Source organism: Typopeltis vanoorti, chromosome 15, assembly GCF_054136105.1.
Source record: "Typopeltis vanoorti isolate ZY-2024b chromosome 15, IOZ_Tvanoo_1.0, whole genome shotgun sequence".
NCBI classification, from domain to species: Eukaryota; Metazoa; Arthropoda; class Arachnida; order Uropygi; family Thelyphonidae; genus Typopeltis; species Typopeltis vanoorti.
The window spans coordinates 28,610,214-28,631,811 of record NC_143563.1 but is presented as its reverse complement, the minus strand read 5'-3'; the positions used below and the strand labels follow the sequence as shown (position 1 = coordinate 28,631,811).

Sequence of the window (21,598 nt, the reverse complement as noted above, 5' to 3'; positions counted from 1 at the left end):
AAATGTAGCATTGGACGTCTGCTTTTTGCTGATGACCTAGTTCTGCTTAGCTCTTCCACAGATGACCTCCAGCGGACCCTGGATAGGTTTGTAGCTGTTTGTGCAGACGCCGGAATGAAGATCAGTGTGGCCAAAACTGAAACATTTGTGGTCTCGAGACAACCATCCCAGTGCACTCTAAATGTAAGTGGAGTCCCAATGAGACAGGTGGAGAAGTTTAAATACCTTGGGTCCAATTCACGAATGATGGAAAATGGGATGTAGAGCTAGATACTCTAATTGGCTTAGCAAGCTCAATATTGCGGGAGCTTGGCCGTTCGGTAGTACTGAAGCGGGAGTTAAGCCAGAAGGCAAAGCTGGCTGTCTTCAATACAGTCTATGTCCCCATCCTCACCTATGGTCATGAGAGTTGGGTAATGACCGAAAGAATGCATACACGAATCCAAGCGGCTGAAATGAGGTTCCTTTGAGGGGTTGCTGGGCTGACAAAACTCGACAGAGTCAGAAGCTCTGCAATTCGGGAAACCCTCGATACTCAACCGCTGCTTCTTGATGTTGAGAGATCAGTTACGCTGGTACGGGCACCTGGTCAGAATGCCACAAGAGAGGCTCCCTCAGCAGGCCCTCTTTGCCAAGCCAGAGGGTGGGAGACCACGTGGAAGACCAAGGACTCACTGGATAGATTATATCCAAAACCTTGTTGGGTGGACACGTTTGGGAATCCCACCAGAACACCTGAGCCTGGTGGCAGAGCATCGTGACCATTGGAAGTTCCTCTTGCAGCTATTGCCCCCACAACCCAATTAGGAAGAGTGGGCCTTGAAGATGTATGTATAAAATTTAAGTTTGAGATCTTAAAACGTTCCTATTGTATCACTGAATAAGGTACAGAGACATCTGCAGGCTGTGTAATATGTTTCTCAACAAACAGTGCAATTAGAGACAACGGCACTAATTAATGAATCGCATGACCACTCCCACATAAAATGCTGTATAGTAGACAATCAAAACCATATGGTGCACCGGCAACATATGGTTTTGTTTGAGTGAACATGTTAAAACTAAGAAATATATATAGTGAATGTGTTTCAGATATTATATAAAGAATTTGGTTGAAGAGAATTAGCATTTCAACTGAACTGTCGGCTTGCCTTTGTCAATTAGTAGCATGATCTTTTGTTAATACTGCACCAATCATATGAACATCTTCATAGCTGCTTTATCTCTACTGGTCTACCATTGCTGTCTGTTTCGAGTTCTGCTTTCACTAGCCATTTGTTGAAGGACTGTTCATTAAATACAGTAATTTTTTTTAGCTTTCAAATTCTTAAGTATGGATCACTGGTTAAAGACTGGATTTTTAAAATGTGCAAAAGAGAGGAACGTAGGAGATACAAGTAGCTGTCAGCAACAAGAAAATGTTGATATTGTATCTGGATCAAGTGAAATTGATAAGTGTGTGTCGTCTGACATCACTAAAGAATCAACTAGGAAGAAGATGAGAAAACTTCGTAAGTACGATATAAATTACTTGAAATGTGGATTTTCATGGACGGGAAATGAAGAGGAACCTATTTCATTATGTGTAATTTGCGGTGAAACTTTAAAAAATGAAAACATGAAACCATGTAATTTAAATCACCATTTTGAATCGAAACATAATGAATGCAAGGACAAACCTGTCGAATTTTTTGAAAATAAACTAAAAAATTTAAAAGAATCTCAAAAAGTGATGTCAATCATGTCAGGAGGTGAAAACATGAAGGCTTTAGAAGCTTCATATCGTGTGTCGCTATTAATAGCAAAAAGTGGTGCAGCGGAAACAATTGGTGAAACTTTGGTCAAGCCTGCAGCAAAAATAATAGCAGAAATTATGATCGGAGATAATGCAAAAAGATCTTTTGATCGAATTTGTCTTTCAAATAGTACCATTCATCGAAGAATCACTGAAATGACTGAAAATATAAAACAAGCATTGTTATCCGATATACGTAAGAGTCGTTATTATGCGTCGCAGGTATATGAATCCACCGACATTACAAATTTGCAAATCTTCTAGTGTTTGTTAGGTACGAAAAAAATCAAAAAATTCATGATGACCTTTTATATTGCCAACCCTTGGCAGAACATACAACAGGAGAAGAAATATTCAACAGTATAAATACCTTTATGCATCAAAACAAGCTTGATTGGAAAAGTTGTGTTGGAATAAGCACGGACGGAGCAAAATCCATGGTCGGATATAAAAAAAGGGCTTGTTTCAAGGATTCAAACTGTTGCACCAAATGCAAAGTTGACACACTACTGCATACACAGGGAGGGTTTGGCTACACATATGATGTCTACAGACCTAAGAAAAGTTCTTGATGAAGCTGTAAAAATCATAAATTATATTAATGGCCATCCTCTAAACACCAGACTTTTCTCTCAACTTTGCAAAGAAATGGGAAGCAACTATACACAACTTCTTTTCCATACCGATGTTCATTGGCTTTCTCGTCGAAAAGTCCTTACTCGTTTATTTGAACTTCGGAATGAGCTACAAGTTTTTCTTGATGAAAAGTTTGAATTGAAAAAGCATTTACATAATTGGAAATGGCTCGATCAATTAGCATACCTGGCAGATATATTTACTGTATTAAATAGTCTTAATTTATCTTTACAAGGCAAGGAAATTTCTATATTTCATGTCCAAGATAAAGTGAAAGCCGCGTTGGCAAAAATGAAGTTATGGCAAAAGCGGGTAATGGAGAATCTGACAAGTTTCCATCGCTTCATGAATTGCTCGCAAGTTCAACTGAACAAATTGATGATGATGTGAAAATTACTATCATGCAGCATTTAAAAAGCTTACAAATGAATCTAGAAAAGTATTTCCCTGAATTGGACATTAATATTGAGTGGATAAGATACCCTTTCAATAAAAACAAATTTATGCCAAAGGGTCTATCGTCAATAGAAGAAGAACAACTTTTAGAACTAGCTTCTAATGGTTTCCTAAAAAATAAATACAGCGAGAATACGTTATCATCATTTTGGCTACAAATACAGAATGAATTTCCTGAATTAACACATAAAGCTCTAAGGTTCATTTTTCTATTTCCAAGTTCATATCTGTGCGAAGTAGGATTTTCAGCCCTTGTAGATATTAAGACGAAGCAGAGGAATCGCATTATAGATGTCGAACCGCATCTGAGATTGAAATTAACAACTATAGAGCCAAATTTTGCTGATATTTTATCTCACCATAAGCAATTTCATCTCATTGATGATAAATTATTTCAAGTAAAACTTTATAGTATTTTTATAAAGTTTGTTCTATTAAAAAAAATCATATTTTTTGTTTACATGAACATATAAATTCAAATAAAATAGATATTTAATTTTTTAATATTTTAAATTAATTTAGTAATTTTAATTAATTTATTCGTTTTAATTAATTAATTTATTTATTACTTAATTAATTAGGGGGTACTTGGTAATAATGAAAATTTAAGAAGGGGGATCCGCAGATATCTGAAGTTTGAGAAACATTGGCTTACAGGATGCCTTCAATCACTTCTATTTCAAACAATTTTTTCTGTGCCATTCTAAACAAATGTTGACATTCTGAACAAATCAAAATAAATAATAAAAGACAACCTTAGGTCCACATACACTAAACAGAATTCAGAAAATCCACTACATTAGGTATTAGTAGGTTTTCTGAATATTAATTAGCTCCAAAACAATGACAAACATACAAGATTAGGTCTTATGATGTAGCAGAAATTGAGAAAAAAACATATGGGTTTCATTTTGTAATCAATATCTTGAAATTATATATATATATATATATACTTTTTTTTTTGGGGGGGGGGGGTCTGTAATATTCCTTTCTCATCTTTCCAAGTTTTAATATCCACTGCTAATGATTTCAGATTTTGCATATGCCATTACTGGATGCAATTAAGCCAATTCAATTATCAGTAATTGTTAATTTCTATTTTACATTACTATAAAAGTAAATAATTAACAGAAAACAAAACACGTTATCACATTGAGAATAGCTGGTTACTTTGCATTATACCTGAATGCTTTTTAAATATTTGTATGATCCCTGCTATCTTATCCTCTTATCAACTGTATTTCATCACTACAAAATCAGTCATAATCAACAAAACTATTTGTAATGACAGGCATTTCCTAATAGTGTGATAAATGAAGTAAAAATATTTGGCCATTTTATTTATGCAATGCCAATTCTGAAAATACTCATTTTCTGATTTATTTACTCAACAAAAAATTATCACTCATCATGGACAAGCAAATTTCAAGCCCTGCCTATAGGCCAAAATCCCATCCAACTGTGTGACAATATTCACACTGGGATTTTATAAAGTATATCCTGAACACCAATTCATCTACCTCTACTCTTACACTGGTCACTGTATTAGCTGCACCTCGATGAAAAACATTTGCAAAGTGATCATTCAGTAATTAAACTTTTTTTCTATTGCAATAATTCCTCCTTGATGGATGTTTCTCATCCATTTAATTTGCCTGATTTATCCTCCTGATCGTGGGTATGCAACTGTTACTGCTCCCACTAACACCCCTTCAACCATTTACCATGTACTGATATCCTTTCCATACAGTTTCTTATGCCATGGCACTGCTCCAAGTTACCTGCTGAGTATGTCATAATCAATGTGCAGTTTTCATAACTGAAAACTGCACATGCATACATTCCATTTCCTTCCTTCATGTGTTTCCTTACCCCAAGATGAGTTTTGACTCCATGGAGCCCTGATGATGTTCTTTCCTCCTCTTCCTGATTTACAGCACATACTGTGTAATTAATCAATTAAGTACACAATATGTAATGATTCACAATTATTTATCCTGTGCTCACTGAGCTTTGCTTATTCATGCATTTTGTCTTCCTTTGCACTCCTGGCCTACAGTAGCAACTGACTATATATTTTATCTTGTTAGATTCAATTTTACATCAAATAGCTCTGAATGCACTGCTTCCTATGATCCTGCCTTCCTTGACATGAATGCTTAGACACTGATTTTCACTTTTAGTAGAGAAAACACATCTAGAAATGATAATAACTAACTAAAGATAATCATCCCCCAGAATTTTGGTAAAGCAAGGCAGCTGAATTTGTTTAAATTTGGTGAATGCCATATGCTATAGTGAATTCTAAAATAGATGGATACAATCACTGGATCCAACAGAACAAAACCTCCTTAAATTTGGCTGCCTCACTTTACTAAAATTCTTTCATCAAGATTCCATCATCACACCCATACAGGATGCAAGTTAGGAGTGCAAGATCTTGCCTTTCATTCTCAGTCAGTGTTTGCTTCTTGTTAGTATGCCTGTTGCTTAGCTGCATTCCTTTGTACCCATGATGATGCCTTGGTAACCAAGGCAAAATACTGGCTTAACAATTTATTTGCTGAATAAATTTAGTTAGTAAATTATCTGTAGATGTGTAATTTCTCCACTAAATATCAACATGCAAGGTCCTACCTTCATGATGAGCTACTTTTTCTAGGTTGGAATCCTTCCATTATCATCAGCAATCCTTTTCTATTCTCCCTGAAAATATAACACCTCTTATATTCTATCCCTGTAACTATATCTTTCTCTGTCAACCAAGTCTTACTCATGTTTCTGATGTTCACAGTATTAGCATACATGAATTGTAATATCGTCCTGGAACTGACAGGAATCCATGCATCTTTTAATGGCCCTCCTGTTCAGATGGGAGAGTTCAAAATCTACCATTTAGCGTTCTCTGATCTCCCATTTCCTAAAAAAAAAAAAGTCATCCAAATAACCGTACCATACAGAAGACATGGGATAACTTCTTTCTTTTGCAAAGAAGATAATCAAAATTCATGAAGTAGTTAGCCAGGGTGGAGAACGGGGACTTCCCATCACTGCACATATTACATATTAGTAAAGTTTATTTTCACAGCTGAAAATTTCAAAAAGAGTTACAATACTGCCTAAAAATGTCTGATTGAAAATCTTTCTTTCAAAGATATGCTAGTGAATAAAAAAACAAAATCCAGATTAATGGGTATGTTTATAGCCACAATACTAATTTCAGAAATCTTGTTTCTGAAATTAGTGGTTTTTGATATCAGTGATCTGAAATTTGTAGGCAGTATTGTAATTCTTTTTGAAAATTTCAGCTGTGAAAATAAACTTCACTAATATGTAATATTAGTAAAGGGTGTGCAAAAATATTATCATCAAGGGTGTGCAAAATATTATGATAGTATGACATGAAAAAGTTACATCCTTAACAACTTCCTTTGTACATTTTCCTCCAAATTAAATCTGTCAAACCTCCAAAATTATTTTCTTCTAACGCACTTAGAAGAAAATAATTTGATTTCAATAATTTGATTGACACTTACTGTGTCAATCAAACTACCTCTTAGACTTCCTCTGGCTCTTTTTTTTTTCCTGCCATACTGTCAGAAAATGCTTATTTTGTTAACCTTTCCTCTCCCATTCTGCTTAAGTAACTTCCACTTGAAATTAGCTTTAACATATTCTTGAAAGCTAACAATGTCAATTGTTAAAAGGTACTTAGCAAAACTATAAAACAACAAAATTACATGATAACCACTGTAATAAACTTTAATGCAAGTACAGATATTTTGTACTGAAAATAACAGTACATCAGTGTATACAGAAACAACAGGAATACAAGGTACATACAACAATCAGTCTGCCAATTAAAAATGGCTGTCACATGCTATACATTAATATTAAAACTATTTTTGATATTTACATAAAATGAGAATCTCCCAAACTTTTGGGAGAGAGGGAAAAAGATTCTGATTCAGGTTAGGCCAATGTAAAAGGGCTTCACAACTTTCTTTGAAAAGGTGTTCATATTTCAAACTGCTTTTATGGAGAGAACAAACTTCATCTCACAGGATACTGTGTTTAGTGTCAATATTATGCTGTGCTAGACCAGACTTTTCAGGTTTCACGTATTCAATGTAGTATCGATGTTCATTAATTCTGCCCAAAGTATGTCACATACATTCATAAGGCATTTGGTAAATACCTGTTAAAGATAGAGGTGACAGTTTTGTCTTTTGTAGATGGTAACAAATGAGAAATTTTGTTGATAGGAAAATATGTTGGAATAAGATGATGCTTCTCAAAATTCTACCAATAAGTTCAGAGATATCAGAAATATAAGCGATTGGAACCCTGGTCTGCTGAAGAATCCTTAGGTGATAGAACATAGGAGTTCATTATCTGTTGGATTTAATCAGGATTATAACCATTTAATTGCATTAAAGTTTAATAAGGAGAAGTTTTTGTTTTAAGCTTGAGGGAGAGGAGCACACATTATGTGCTCTATTAAGTAATGACGTGATAACACAAATTTTTTGAGAGGTGTGATGAGCAGACTTTTGATGAATGTATCTGCCAGTTTATCAGTGGATAAACCAGTGTTTATCCACTGATAAACAGTGGTTGACAAAGTACCAGAGGCTATGAGAATAAGGATGTCCAAGAATGGTAAGCTACCAGCATTTTCTTTTTCCATGCTGAACTGAATGAGTGAGTGAAGGCTATTGAACTGATGTAGAAAAGTAAGTTCATTTTCAGAATGAAGCCAAACAGGAAAAAAGCAAAACAGCAAAAACATCACTGACATAACGAAACCAAAGAGAGGGTTGGAGATGGATGGATGAGAACAAGGTATCTTTCAAATGGTTCAAAAAATAGGTTGCCAAAGGTGGGGAGGGGCTACCCATGCAGTCCCTTTAATCCATTTATAGATCTCGTTTTTCCAGCTGAATATCCTGATTTTATAACAATTTCAAAAATCTTCACAAATTCAAAAATTAGAAGCAAAATCATCATATAGTAAACTAATAGTGCCAGTTAATGAATGTCAGTAAATAGAGAAACAATGTCAGAGGTGATTAACATATCTGACTCTTATATTTGAATATCATTGATTTTTTCAAGAAAATGTGTGGAACTCTTGATAAATGATCTGGAATCCAATATGGACAGTTAATAAATGTGAAAGAAATTTAGCAATTCTGTAGGTAAGAGAGTCAATACAATTCACAATGAGTCTTACTGGACAATCTTCTTTCTGAATTTTTGGGAGATCATATAAATGAGGAGTCCTTCCAAAACGGGTGCTTAACTTGTATTCTGATCTCAGTTAACAACGTCATCAAGGAGCTTATTTAATCATGGTGTCTGCAAAGAATTTGAATGTTTAAGGTGTGGTATGATGAGCTGTGTATGACAAAAGGGACCTATTATTAAATAAGCTCCTTGAGCTTATTTAATATGAATGATTGCATTCCAATCATTCACAACTCTCCATCAAAAAAAAATGTTTCTCACTCCCTTGCTCACACCCTCCAGGGATGACCTCTTGTTCTTACCCAATATTCCACTATTTTATGAAAATCCTCTTCAATGTCAATCCTACTACAATCATTACTAACTTGTACAACCAGCTTCTCCGACCCTTAACCACAACATCTGACACAGAGATAGGCCTATAATTTGATGCTTGAGTTCTATCACCTTCCTTATGAAGCGGCACAATCTTCTCCTACTCCTTTGGAACTCGACCCAGTGCAAGACTCATATTAAACAAATATGTCAAGACCAATGTCAACTCTGCCACATTCCTTCAAAATGTAGTGCTATATCATTAAGTCACACAGCCTTATTAATATCAAGTTTGTTTAATTCCCTCACAGTCAGTCTCTCATCATCATCCACTGCTCCAAATTCTCCATGATATCACAATCACAAGGAAAGATTTATGTACTGCTCATTAAATATCTCAACTATATCATCCGCAGCAGTTGTCCTTATAACATTTTCTCCAATCAATGCGATCCTACCATAATCATTCTTATTTTTGCTGGTTGCATATAGAAAGAACTCACTAGAATTTTCTTTGGTTTCATTAGCTAATTGCTGCTCATACTGAACTTTTGCTACATTCACCAACCGAGTCGCCCTCCTTGCCTGTTCTTTGTATTCTTCATGGAATTGATTATTACCACTCTTCTTATGTTGAAGAAGAGTGGTAATAATGCCTTTTTCTCCACAATGCCTTTTTTCTCTATTGCATACTTAATCTCTTCATTCATCCATTTCATACCTATATTATTTAACCTTCTGAACTTTGGAATACATTTAGACATTGCTTCTACTAGATAATTCTTGAACATCGCCCAAGCTGTAGCACCCAACACTTGGATGCTACAGCTGCAAGCTGTCTCCTGAGCTTCTCAAAATCACCAGCCTTATAATTCCACATATACCCTTTTCTCACAGAAGTCTTCACATAGCTGGCAACCACCCAGACAGGGCCATGGCCAGATTAGATCGCACTCTGAAGCAAACAATTAAATATCGCCCTAATGGATTATAAGACAAAAATATAAGAAAATCTCAAATTGCTATTTTGTTTTTATTACAAGAGAAACATTAATACAAAACAATTACATAATGATATTAAATATTTGCTCTATGGGGATATCACACAATAAAACTGTTTATAAGCTCTTCTAAATTTAAATTATAAGCCATGTCCACCTCTATCGATATAGTTGCTAGACCAACCAATCTTTCTTGGGTCATTGCTGTTCGCAAATAATTTTTAATCAGTTTAAGCTTGGAAAAACTTCTTTCCACACTTGCTATGCTAACAGGAATTGTTAACAATATCCCTTAGGGCAGTGGTTATGTTGGGATAAATATCTACAAGATTTTGGTTATATATATATATATATATATATGATAAAATTTGGTGAGGACCACATTTCTCTTGTATTATTTTTGAGAGAATTTTTAATTCTTCAAATAAATTTATTGCATCCACATCAGATATAAAATATCTTGTTACCCTAATATGGCGCCTACCGCAATACGGCTGAACGATCACTCTTAATTAAGCAGCACCATGAGGCAGGCTACCTCTATGCTACACCCTGTCGATGGTACTGTACCCAGATAATCACTTCACTATTCACCAATTGAGGGAGATTTGACACCTCATTTATAATAACATCCTCTAATAAGATGATCAAATCCAAGACTCTCCTCAATCCTCATGTGCTCTCTGTTACATACTGCCTGATGTAGTTGTTCCCTCAAAAGTTCCAGAAACTCACATTCTTTACTTTCAGTTGCTATCTTGTCATCCCAATCTATATTGCTGTAATTAAAATCACCCATGATGATCATCCTATAGACATTACCAGGTCTATAGCAATATCTAATGAAGTATTTCATTCTATTCATCTCTATTTCACACCATACTGTCTCAAAACCATTACCACTATTTCTCCATGTATGACCTTGTATGGACATAACTCTGTTCTATCATCAACAGCACTCCACTGTCCACTCTGAGTCTCCCCATTTCCGTGTTTGCCTTACACATTTGTTCTCTCATTCTCTACACTCATGCTTTCAACTTCATTCATATGCACCACTTCAATCTCTCCTTCCTTACTCTCCTGCTCTTTCACATCATTTCTTAATCCTTTCCTTTAGTGTTGCACGGTGATCAGCATTCATTTTAGAAATTATGGACTTTAAAACCATGTTATAAATAACTATTTTAATTTCCCAACATTTCGACCTTCATATTAAGATCATCTGGAGTATATACAAATATACAAGGACAAGCTGAGTTACATTTCCCACAGTGTTCAGGGATAATAACTATGGTGAAGCTGGCCTTTCTGATCATGCCCTGAACACTTTACATAGAATTGACTGGAAAAGCACCAGTTATTTACATCATAACAAAATATAGTGTGAATGCAAATTTAAGGAAGCCTGTGAGATTCTTATCAACCACCCCAATCTGAACAATAATGATGGTCTAAAAATCCCAAGCATATGGAAGACACATATTCTACCCACAGAACCTTTCTCCCTAAGAGTTAACTATAAACAGGACTGTAGACAATCCAGAATCCTAAATCTAATATAGCAATTGTAATGTTAAAAATAGGACATCATTGTTACTGTAAGAAAACTATCTATAAGAAAGAACGTTTCTCTTATGTTATCTTAAATAGAATTTAGCTTTGATGTAGTTTCTAAATAATTAATTAATTTATAATTTTATCTGTGTTTTTTTTTTGTTTTCACTATAGGTCATGCCAATAGAATAACCAGTGATCAAATCATTGTTTCTTTAGCTTTTTGTGAGAAATGTAACTCAGCTTGTCCTTGTATATACTCCAGATGACCTTAATATGAAGGTCGAAACATCAGGAAATTAAAATAGTTATTTATAACACGGTTATAAAGTCCATAATTTCTAAAATGAACATCACTTCTTACTTGCTCAGATTCATTCTCTGCACTCATTACTCTCCCTTCCAGCAGCAGTTTCTCCAAATGACTCTCATGAAAACCATTCAAATGTAGTCCATTAATCTTATATTCTTCAATTCTTTCTTCAATCTCATTTCACACATTAATGAACTGCACTCCTTTCTCTTCACACATTTCTACTAACATATCATTCATAATTCTTGCTCTCCACCTTATCTCATCACTGTCATAGTTGGGCAACACAATGGCCTTACCTTTCCTATTGCACTATTATCTTTTATCCTTCTCAAATAGATATATGGTTCTTTTGGTGTAATGAAAGAAATGCAGAGAATTCAGTAGTAGATAAATTATATGAAAGTAATTGCTTCTAAATAATAATGCAGCAAACTTCGAAGCATAGTTTATCAGCAACTTTGCTTGAGAGTCCCAACAGATTCATTCAACTATGCAAAAAATCATGATATGGATGGATTCAGGTATGACAGCAAAACAATGACCTTTAGCTGACATACTAGTGTCTCAGCATTAGACAAAGGGCATCCAGAAATGTTAATAACCCATTTATTAGTAGGAGTATTGTCAGTAGTAAATTTTTGCTGATGATATAATGATTCATATTTTTGCATTTACTGTTGACAACATTGATCATGTAGTGTTATTTTCAGTACAAAATCTCTGTACTTTCATTAAAGTTTATTACTGTGGTTATCATGTTATTTTGTTGTTTAACAGTGTCAAGCTCTTTCCTATCCTCCTTTTTAATACCAGTGACAATATCATTGACATAAAGATTGAATAGTAATGGCCTGGTATACTGAACTATGTGGAACACCTGTAATCTTCCTACTCCCACCATATACAACTCTCTGATATCTATCTGAAAACCAGTCCAATCAACTAACCTGATATCCAAACTCATATGTTGCAACAACATAAAAACAAACTTGTCATGTGGCACCTTGTCAAATGCCGTTGAAAAATCAAAAAAAACCAGTGTATGCCTTACCCTCATCCACTGCTCTTATTACTGTATTGTAAAAGGTAACCAGATTACTAAAACAAGAACATCCTTTAACAAATTCATGCTGGCCTGCATAAATAATATTTCCCTCATCTGCCCACTCCAAAATCTTAACTACAGAAGAAATACAAATAGGCCTATACTTTGATACCTCCATTCTACCACCATCCTTATGCAATGGCACTATGTTACCTTTCTCACTCTCCAGGAACCTGTCCTTTTGCAAGACTCATTAAACAGCAAAGCTAATAGCATGGTCAGTTCAACAGCACATTCCCTTAAAAGGTGGTTATATTTCATCTAGTTCCTCTCCCCCACCTTACTGACATTTAGCATACTCAGTAGTTGGAATACATCCTCTTCATTCCCAGTATATTAAACTAACATCTAACACTTCACCATTTATCCATTTAGGAATAAAGCCTGCCATATTCCTAATAAAGTGATATTAAATAGCTCTGGTGGAATAATAGAGAAAGTGTGACATTGGCAGTGAAGAGGGATGAAAACGTAGGAGATGACAGTGATGGTTGGTATGAAAATCGTGTGTAGCATAAAATTTGAGGTTAATGTTAGGGAATGGTGCAGCAGAAATGCATCCAAGGGAATATAGTGAACGTGTCACCTTGATATGATAATGCAGAGTTAAGGAGAAGAGCAGTGTTAATGAATGAGATGACAGTGAGAATGTGTAGGAACAGAGTTAATAAAGTGATATTAAATAGCTCAACTATGTGATCTGCATTGGTCACCTGGGTCCCATCTCCATCCAGCAAGGTAATCCATCCACTATCATGTTTTCTCCTTCTCCCCACATAGCAAAATAACTCCATATACTAAGGCAATTAATGTGAAGTCATTAGTCTCTTTATACAAGCAGTCTAGTCGTGAAGATACTTAACATGCAAAAGGATTAAACATGAATATGTATATAAACAAGACTATGTAAAAATAAATAAAAAATTATGTAATAATAATTTTTAAAAAAATAAGAATTTTTTTAAATCAATAAAAATGGAGGGGGAAAAAATCCTTAGCCCACCCATGATAACAAATCATTTTGGTTGGGTGTGCTGTCATGTTTACCAGGAGGAGGGGGGAAGCTTGGAGACAAATAATTACATCAATAAACATCTTTTAGCTCATTTTTATGTAATTATTTATTGATGTAAACTATAAATACATTATTTTCATTTTCCATCGATTTTAATGATCTTTAATTCTTAGGATAAAAAAAGGTATTCAGAATTAATAGTTTTTAGCACAATTTCATATATTAAAAAATTGACCGGCATATTTTATTAAAAATCAACTAATTAATTAATCCTAATTCTAGTAGTAAGACTTATACGTTGGTTGGACATAACTGGTAATTAGTTTACGGAATTAACAACGCATATAAAGTATATTAATTAAAGGTAACTTTAATGAATAACTTCTATATTTCAGCAATGTCACATTGCAATCTTCGGGAACATAAAGATATGGTATGTGCACTCAAGAACTAACACAAAGCAAATGAGGAAGAAAGCAAGAAACTAATATTGTTCCTAAAGTCCTAATGGTGCCCTCTTGCAGGCTAATTTGGTAGTCTTGGCAGTTGGGCTGAAGTTCTCATAATGAAAGTCTCCCAAATTTGGGGCAGTTTCATGCACCCAAATTTGTTGAGGTTAGGAACGTTTTTTAGAGCTGCTGAAGATTCTTTGAATAATCTTTCGTATTTAAACTTGCTGCGATGGATTATTTTTGTTTTCTTCCAACGAATTTTATGGTGGGTATCTATTAGCCCACAAGAGGGCACCATTAGGACTTTAGGAACAATATTAGTTTCTTGCTTTCTTCCTCATTTGCTTTGTGTTAGTTCCTGAATGCACATACCATATCTTTATGTTCCCGAAGATGGCAATGTGACATTGCCGAAATATAGAAGTTATTCATTAAAGTTACCTTTAATTAATATACTTTATATGCGTTGTTAATTCCGTAAACTAATTACCAGTTAATTAATCCTAAATTAAATTATTTCAGTTTAAAAGCAAAAAAAATCATAAAACCAACAAGTAAAATAATATTAAATTACATACACTTACTTTCAAAAATGTATTTTTTTGTTTAAATTTGTTTCACAATAAATTTACAATTCACACTTGACTCTGTAACTTACTAGACAGGGAACAAACTAACCGGTCACTGTTCACAAATCAGAAAAAGATGAACTAAAAACAGGAACACTTGTCTTATTACCAATAAAACACATGTTCTATGGCTGCTCTGCAACAGGCAAACCCATAATAAAATTTTAAGACAGACAAAACGTTCCCAGGGTCGAGGGTATAAGATTACATATCGCAATCAATTTTGATTATAATTTGTGGAATTTTTTAATCGATCCTAGGGGGGAGTTCCCCTACCCCCTGCGGATGCTCATGACTGTGGGATTGCATTTTATCGATGTATGAAAGTTTTGAGAGGGCATAGCTCATCAGCACTCATCTTAATTGGTCCAATGCAATTAATTGCAGGATAATTTTGAATACTTCTGCGTAGAATGGGGAAACAATCTGTTTTATGATTGTTCCCCCACTAAGACTAGAATAAAAATGTCTCTATACCGTTAAAAAACTTTGCAACCTCAACAGTTGCTATACTGCACAAGCAAAAGAAAAAACAATTAGCATTTTTCTCCTAACATTCACTTTCAAATTTTCAGTTCCAGAAAATGTGTAACAGCTGTTTGTAATAAAGCCATCGGATATAGTAATCTCTCAACTAATGACAACATTCAATTGGATTGGCTGACACAGTAACCAATCACAGCCGCTAGGTGCTGAGTGAGCTCAAAATTTAAGTTCACCTAGTCACGCCTTCTCAGCGGTTTAAAAATAATACAACACTAAGAATTTGACATGCTGCGCCCTCTTTACATCTTTTCGAATGGCTCAAAGGTGTATGTATTTTGAAAGCACACCCAGGCTATTAATGCGAATGTGATGCAATGTTTATGCAACGAAAAGCACCTTCTTCATGAAGCACTAATACTTTATTATCCTCGTGAAGAGGATAATGAAGCATTAGTATACAGTATATTGTGTTCAATTTTAGGAATCACGTGCTAAGTCCGCAAACAATTGGGGGGAGTCTTTAACGGAAATAAATGCAAAAATATAATATCGGTGATACTGATATTTCGTGGATGAGCACCACACACCTGGAATATTCGCCCCTGATACACACAGTGTTTCAAAAGGGGTATGCAACTTTGAACGACAATAGAAGATAAATAGCGATAGATGAACAATTTTTATTACAGTGTAAATGTAGTGTAACACTTGAAGTTTCAACATAGACAAAGTTCAATATGAGTGCCTCCAGTAATTCTGCAGAAGTCTCATCTGTAATCAATTCCTGCGACAGCATATCTGGCGTAACTTCAGCAATAGCGGCAGTAATTCTGGAATGCAGCTCCTCCAAATTGGCTGGTAGCAGTGGTACAAACACTCGATCTTTCACAAAGCCCCACAAGAAAAAAATCTAACACTGTAAGGTCAGGGAGAACATGGTGGCTATGCTAAAGATGCCCCTCTACCAATTAATCTGCCTGGAAAATGGGTGTCGAGGTAAGACCTTGCCTCTGTTAGGTTATGAGGAGGTGCTCTGCCTTGCTGGAAATGTAAGCATCCATCATTGTCAGTGTCATCTAATTATGGTATTAGGTACCCTTGTAGCATGTCTAGATACACACCACCAATAACAGTTGACTCTGAAAAAAAGAAGGGTCCATATGTTTATGGTGCAAGAAACGCTAGCCTTTGGGGGTGCTACAAACATGTTCTACAATGGTGTGTGGATTTTCACTTCCCCAAATTCTGCAGTTGTGAATGTTTACTTGCCCACTTAGCTGAAAACTGCACTTGCCACTGAAAACAATCATGTCCAAAAAGTCCTCATTTTGTTCTATCCTACTGATCATTTCGGTACAGAAATCATGGCATATCTTCTTATTGTCTTTCTTCAAATGCTGTATGAGAGTAGATTTGTAGGGCCTTAAATGTGGGTGCTGCCGTAAAACACGCCACACAATCACATGAGGAATTCCAATTTGATGAGATGCCTGTCTGGTTGACTTTCCAGGCCTTATCTGGAAACTTTCCTGAACTTCTTCCACAACAGCACTGGCCACATGCAGTCCTCCCTTTGACCTTGAATGATGCACAGAACAGCCTGTTTCCACAAAATTCTTGTGCCACGTGTAGATCATGTGCCTACTAGGAGGTTCTTTGCTGTATTGCATGCAGCAATTCCTCTGAACTTGTGTTGCAGACTTCGTTTCCTCAAACCAAAACACACACAACGTGCTTGCTCTGCACCATCAAGTCTTTATTTTCAAATGGTGTGATGTATCACACCATCCGGTGTTGTCATTTAGTAATAAAGTTACATGACAAAATTTGATGTTTTACTACAATATGACACTCACTCAACTTTTGTACGTCTTCCAAGTTATTCTCTGTCCTCCTGCAAAGTTGTATACAACCTTTTGAAACATTCTTGTGTGTGTGTGTGTGTGTGTGTGTGTGTGTGTCAGTGGCGTTATGTGCCCATTTCGGTTGGGTATACTGTCGTGGTTTATGCAACCCACGCTACAAAATTCACGTAAATTTGCCCATATGATTGCAATTTTATTGATGTATGAAAGGTTTTAAGAGTGTATAGCACATCAGTGCTCATCTTAATTTGTCTAATGAAATTAATTGTAGGATAACTTTGAATACTTTAATTTTTCAATTTATTATAACCAAATCTGTTCAGAGCAGGACATTGTGTTTGTTTTAAGATACTGTATATTAGAAAACAATAATGAAGGAAAATGCTATATTTGATTAGTAGATTTGAATTACTTAAAGGCGGAAAATTTGGAAGAGGAGGACAAGGCTCATCTGGTAATTAATTTACGGAATTAACAACGCATATAAAGTAAATTAATTAAAGATAACTTTAATGAATCACTTCTATATTTCGACAATGTCACATTGTCATCTTCAGGAACATAAAGATATGGTATGTGCACTACAGGAACTAACAAAGCAAATGAGGCAGAAATTAAGACACTGAAAGGAACGTCAGGCGATTTATTTGCCTCGATATCTTTAACCTCAATTTGCCGTATTGACGGGCCTTTCGTGCGATTGCATCTCCGTGGATGATCATGATTCTAGTGGTAAGACTTATACGTTGGTTAGACATAACTGGTAATTAATTTACGGAATTAACAACGCATATAAAGTAAATTAATTAAAGATAACTTTAATGAATCACTTCTATATTTCGACAATGTCACATTGTCATCTTCAGGAACATAAAGATATGGTATGTGCACTACAGGAACTAACAAAGCAAATGAGGCAGAAATTAAGACACTCAGTCTTAATTTCTGCCTCATTTGCTTTGTTAGTTCCTGTAGTGCACATACCATATCTTTATGTTCCTGAAGATGACAATGTGACATTGTCGAAATATAGAAGTGATTCATTAAAGTTATCTTTAATTAATTTACTTTATATGTGTTGTTAATTCCGTAAATTAATTACCAGTTATGTCTAACCAACGTATAAGTCTTACCACTAGAATAAGGCTCATCTCTTTTGACTACAATACTGTTTCTCATTCTAAATATGGGTAAAAAAAATTATACGTTTATCATAAATGATATATTACAAACTTGTCTACCATCAGTTCACACTTCACACAAGCAAAACATATGAAACTCAAAAAACAAAAACAGCAACTCATGACAAATGACAATGTTCAAATATTCAATCACGGTCTCTAGTGTATTGTCTCAGAGCTCACCCTGCCTTGCCTTCTGAGCGGTTTAAAACTACTAGAACCCTAAGAATTTGACCCACTGTGGCATCTGTACATCTTTTCAAAGAGCCAAAGGTGTATGTATTTTGAACACAAACCCAGGCTATTAACACGAATGTGACGCAATGTTTATGCATCAAAAAATATCCTCTTCATGAAGCATTAGTATATTGTGTTTATTTTTAGGAATCACACAAAGTCTGGAAACAATTAGGGGAGTTTTAATGGGAATAAATGCAAAAATATAATATCGGTGATATTGCTATTAGGTGGATGAGCACCACACACCTAGCACATCCAGAATATTTGCCCCTGATATATATAAGATCTATATATATATAAAATTTTCTGACATCTTTAATTTAATCTGTCCACTATTATTTATTTTTCCTCCTGTTCACCATATAGCAAAAAAACTCCTTGAGATTTTCCTTGGATTGTAGCACTAATGTTCTCTGATATTCTAATTTTCTTTCCTTACAATAACAGTCACTTTTCTATGCTTGAGCCTTATATTCCTGATGTGACTGTTCTCCACCCCTCTCTCTCTCTCTCTCTTTATGTCTCCATAATCTTCTCTTTTTCATTTTCAATTCCTCTTTTATTTTTTGTCATCCAATTTTTTTTTGTTAAGTATCCCCCATGCTCTACCGACCCCTCTTCCTTCAAATTCTTTCATCCATTGTACTGCTGCAAAACGGTTTCTAAGTCTATGAAACCGTTTTGCCTACATTATAATTCCACATATAGTTGCCTACCTTATAATTCCACATAAATTCTTTCTGTTTTGTTATCTCCACATACCTATTCATTCTCAAAGTCGGAACTACACGGTCACTCACGAATGGGGAGGGCGGGGAGTATGACATCTCAATCACAATTGGATCCTCTGATGCTATGACCAAATCCAAAACTCGTATTCCTTCAACTACAGTTGCCTGAGTTAGGTTGTCCCTCCAGAAATCCAAAAATTCGGTTATCTTATTGCTGAATGATGCTGTCTCCTTTTCCCAGTTTATATTATTATTATAGCCAGGGCTTTTTTTCAGCGGGAATGCGTTCCGATAAACTTTTCCAGACTGTTCCGGCTGAAAAAAAGCCCTGATTATAGCTGAAGTCCTCCACAATGATCATTGCATTGCACTTGCCAAACTAATCTGTCTAAACATTTTCTGCTCATCATCCACTATATTCCCTGATCTATAGTAAACCCAGTAAACATCTTGTCTTATAAATATCTATCTCACATCACATACTCTCAACGCCATTAATGTTATTTCCACTGTGATTCTCCACTTTGAAAAGGCACAATTCATCTCTTATCATGAGTATCACACCACCACCACCACCACATTTATCTTCTCTATCCTGCTGAAACATGTTCTACTCTTTGATTTCTATCCCTGTTAAAAAAAAAAAAAAAAAAAATCCTCCTCAGTTAAACAAGTTTCACTGACACCAAGTCTTTGAAGCGGGCAAGTCAATGTCACAAACTCATTCCCTTTATTTCTAATGAATTTGTCTACAATATTTTTGTCTACAATTTGTCTACAGAAAATAGCTACTATTACTCCCTTCATCCTCACCTGGCTCTATCATAGTGTACACCCTCTCATTTATTAAGCCACTCTCCCCACATGAGGCCATCCCTAATATGTTCCACCCATGCAATTCTAGTTGCCCTGCCTTGACACACTCACTTGCCCAGAAAACAAGTCTCTCCAAATGCATGTGCTCATCTACATTCAAATGTAATCCATCTCTTGCATACAGCTCTTTTCTATCCTCAAATGTACTCCATGCATCAACTCCATGCACATTCCAGAACTCTCTTCCTATACATTCTAACTATCATCTCATTCATTTTCACTGCTCTTCTCCTTAACTCTGCATTATCATATAAAGGCAATGCTCACTATCTTTCCTCGGACAGATTTCTGCTGCACTATTCCCAAAAACCCTCAAATTTCACATTATACGATTCACACTACCTCTCAGGTCATTCATACCAACCATCACTACTGTCTCCTCTAGATTTTCATCCCTCTTCACTGCCGCTAACACTCTCTCTCTCTATCATTCAACCAGTAAAGCACTGCTCTAGCACTCTACTCTATGCACCACACATTATTTAATCTCCATATATGATGTTCCGAACATCATTATCCTTTTCTCACTGGCATCCCTGACTCTTACTGCTTCAATTTCTCTCTCTCTCCCTTTCTACTCTCACTTTACCTCCTCCCTCTCATCTCTATATCCCTTGCTTCCACAGTTTGCCAAAGAACTCATTCAAACTTTTCTCACTCAAATCAGTCAAAAAACATACCAAATTCATAGACAAAATACATGTTTGGTCTTCTCCAGTCAGTCATGTAACTCTATGGAGGTAAAGCTTTTTTTTCTTCTTATAAATGGAATAGGTATAAATTATTAACTGGTATACAAAACAGTATAAGAATGAAAATATCTGGGTGTGTAAATGAGTACCTAAAAGAAAATAAATTCTCTTTTAGGTACTCATTTGCAGTTAACATGTATAAGGTTTGTTTTTTTGAAATGCTAATAAAATAAGCAGTAGATTCTTAATTCATTTTATTACCATGAAATTTACAAAATTGTAATCGAGAACATTAACACGGAACGTTCTTTAAATTCTTAATTTTAGGTTATTAATACGACTATTGTGCGTTACATAACAATGTGTTGCTAACAGTGATGCAATACCAACAATGATTATACATATCAGGCTCCCTTTGCAAACGTTTATGATCAAAATAAGTAAAAACTATAAGGTAAATAATTTGTAGAATTTTTTTTAGATCCCCTCAAACACCATTAACTCATTTTCATCTTCTAATAAAGAACATTGGTTAAGGAAAGAATATTCAAATAGTTAAGAAAAAAATATGCCTCTGACAATCATTACGATTAAATTGTAGCGAAGCTAGAGAGTAGATCAAAAGAAATCTAAGCAAGAGCTCATAAACTCACTTGACTTCTTCTTCCTCAGCATCATCAAATTGTCCTTCTTCAAATTCATCCACTGGCGAATCCATTTTGTTTACATCACCAACTTTCCAGCTTTTCTGCACTCCAATCATATATCAGGAATGTAAATTATTACGAAGATAGTTCTGTAATCAAAATATAATAGAAACACGTGTCTATACTAGAGGGCGTTCGTTTATTTTGAAAGAAATTTACCATATTTTTTATACCAGTTCAGAAATTTGAATGATTTATATAAATAAAAGAAAATCACGGTTTCGCAATGAAAATAAATAAATTAATTAAATAAACATTAATGTCAATTATTGAACAAGGAATTTTGAGAAATA

General features: G+C 35.0%; 1 protein-coding gene across 2 annotated transcripts in view; it reads right to left on the bottom strand.

Moving 5' to 3' along the window:
• RIOK1 (RIO kinase 1) overlaps window positions 1-21,388 on the bottom strand; it is a 220,935-nt gene extending 199,547 nt beyond the window's left edge. For both annotated transcript variants that reach the window (XM_090404720.1, XM_090404721.1), the window contains exon 1: window positions 21,252-21,388. In XM_090404720.1, the coding sequence (XP_090260846.1) occupies window positions 21,252-21,361 (110 nt within the window). In that variant the 5' untranslated portion in view covers window positions 21,362-21,388. The remainder of the gene's footprint in view (window positions 1-21,251) is intronic.
• Between the last annotated feature and the right edge of the window lie 210 nt (window positions 21,389-21,598).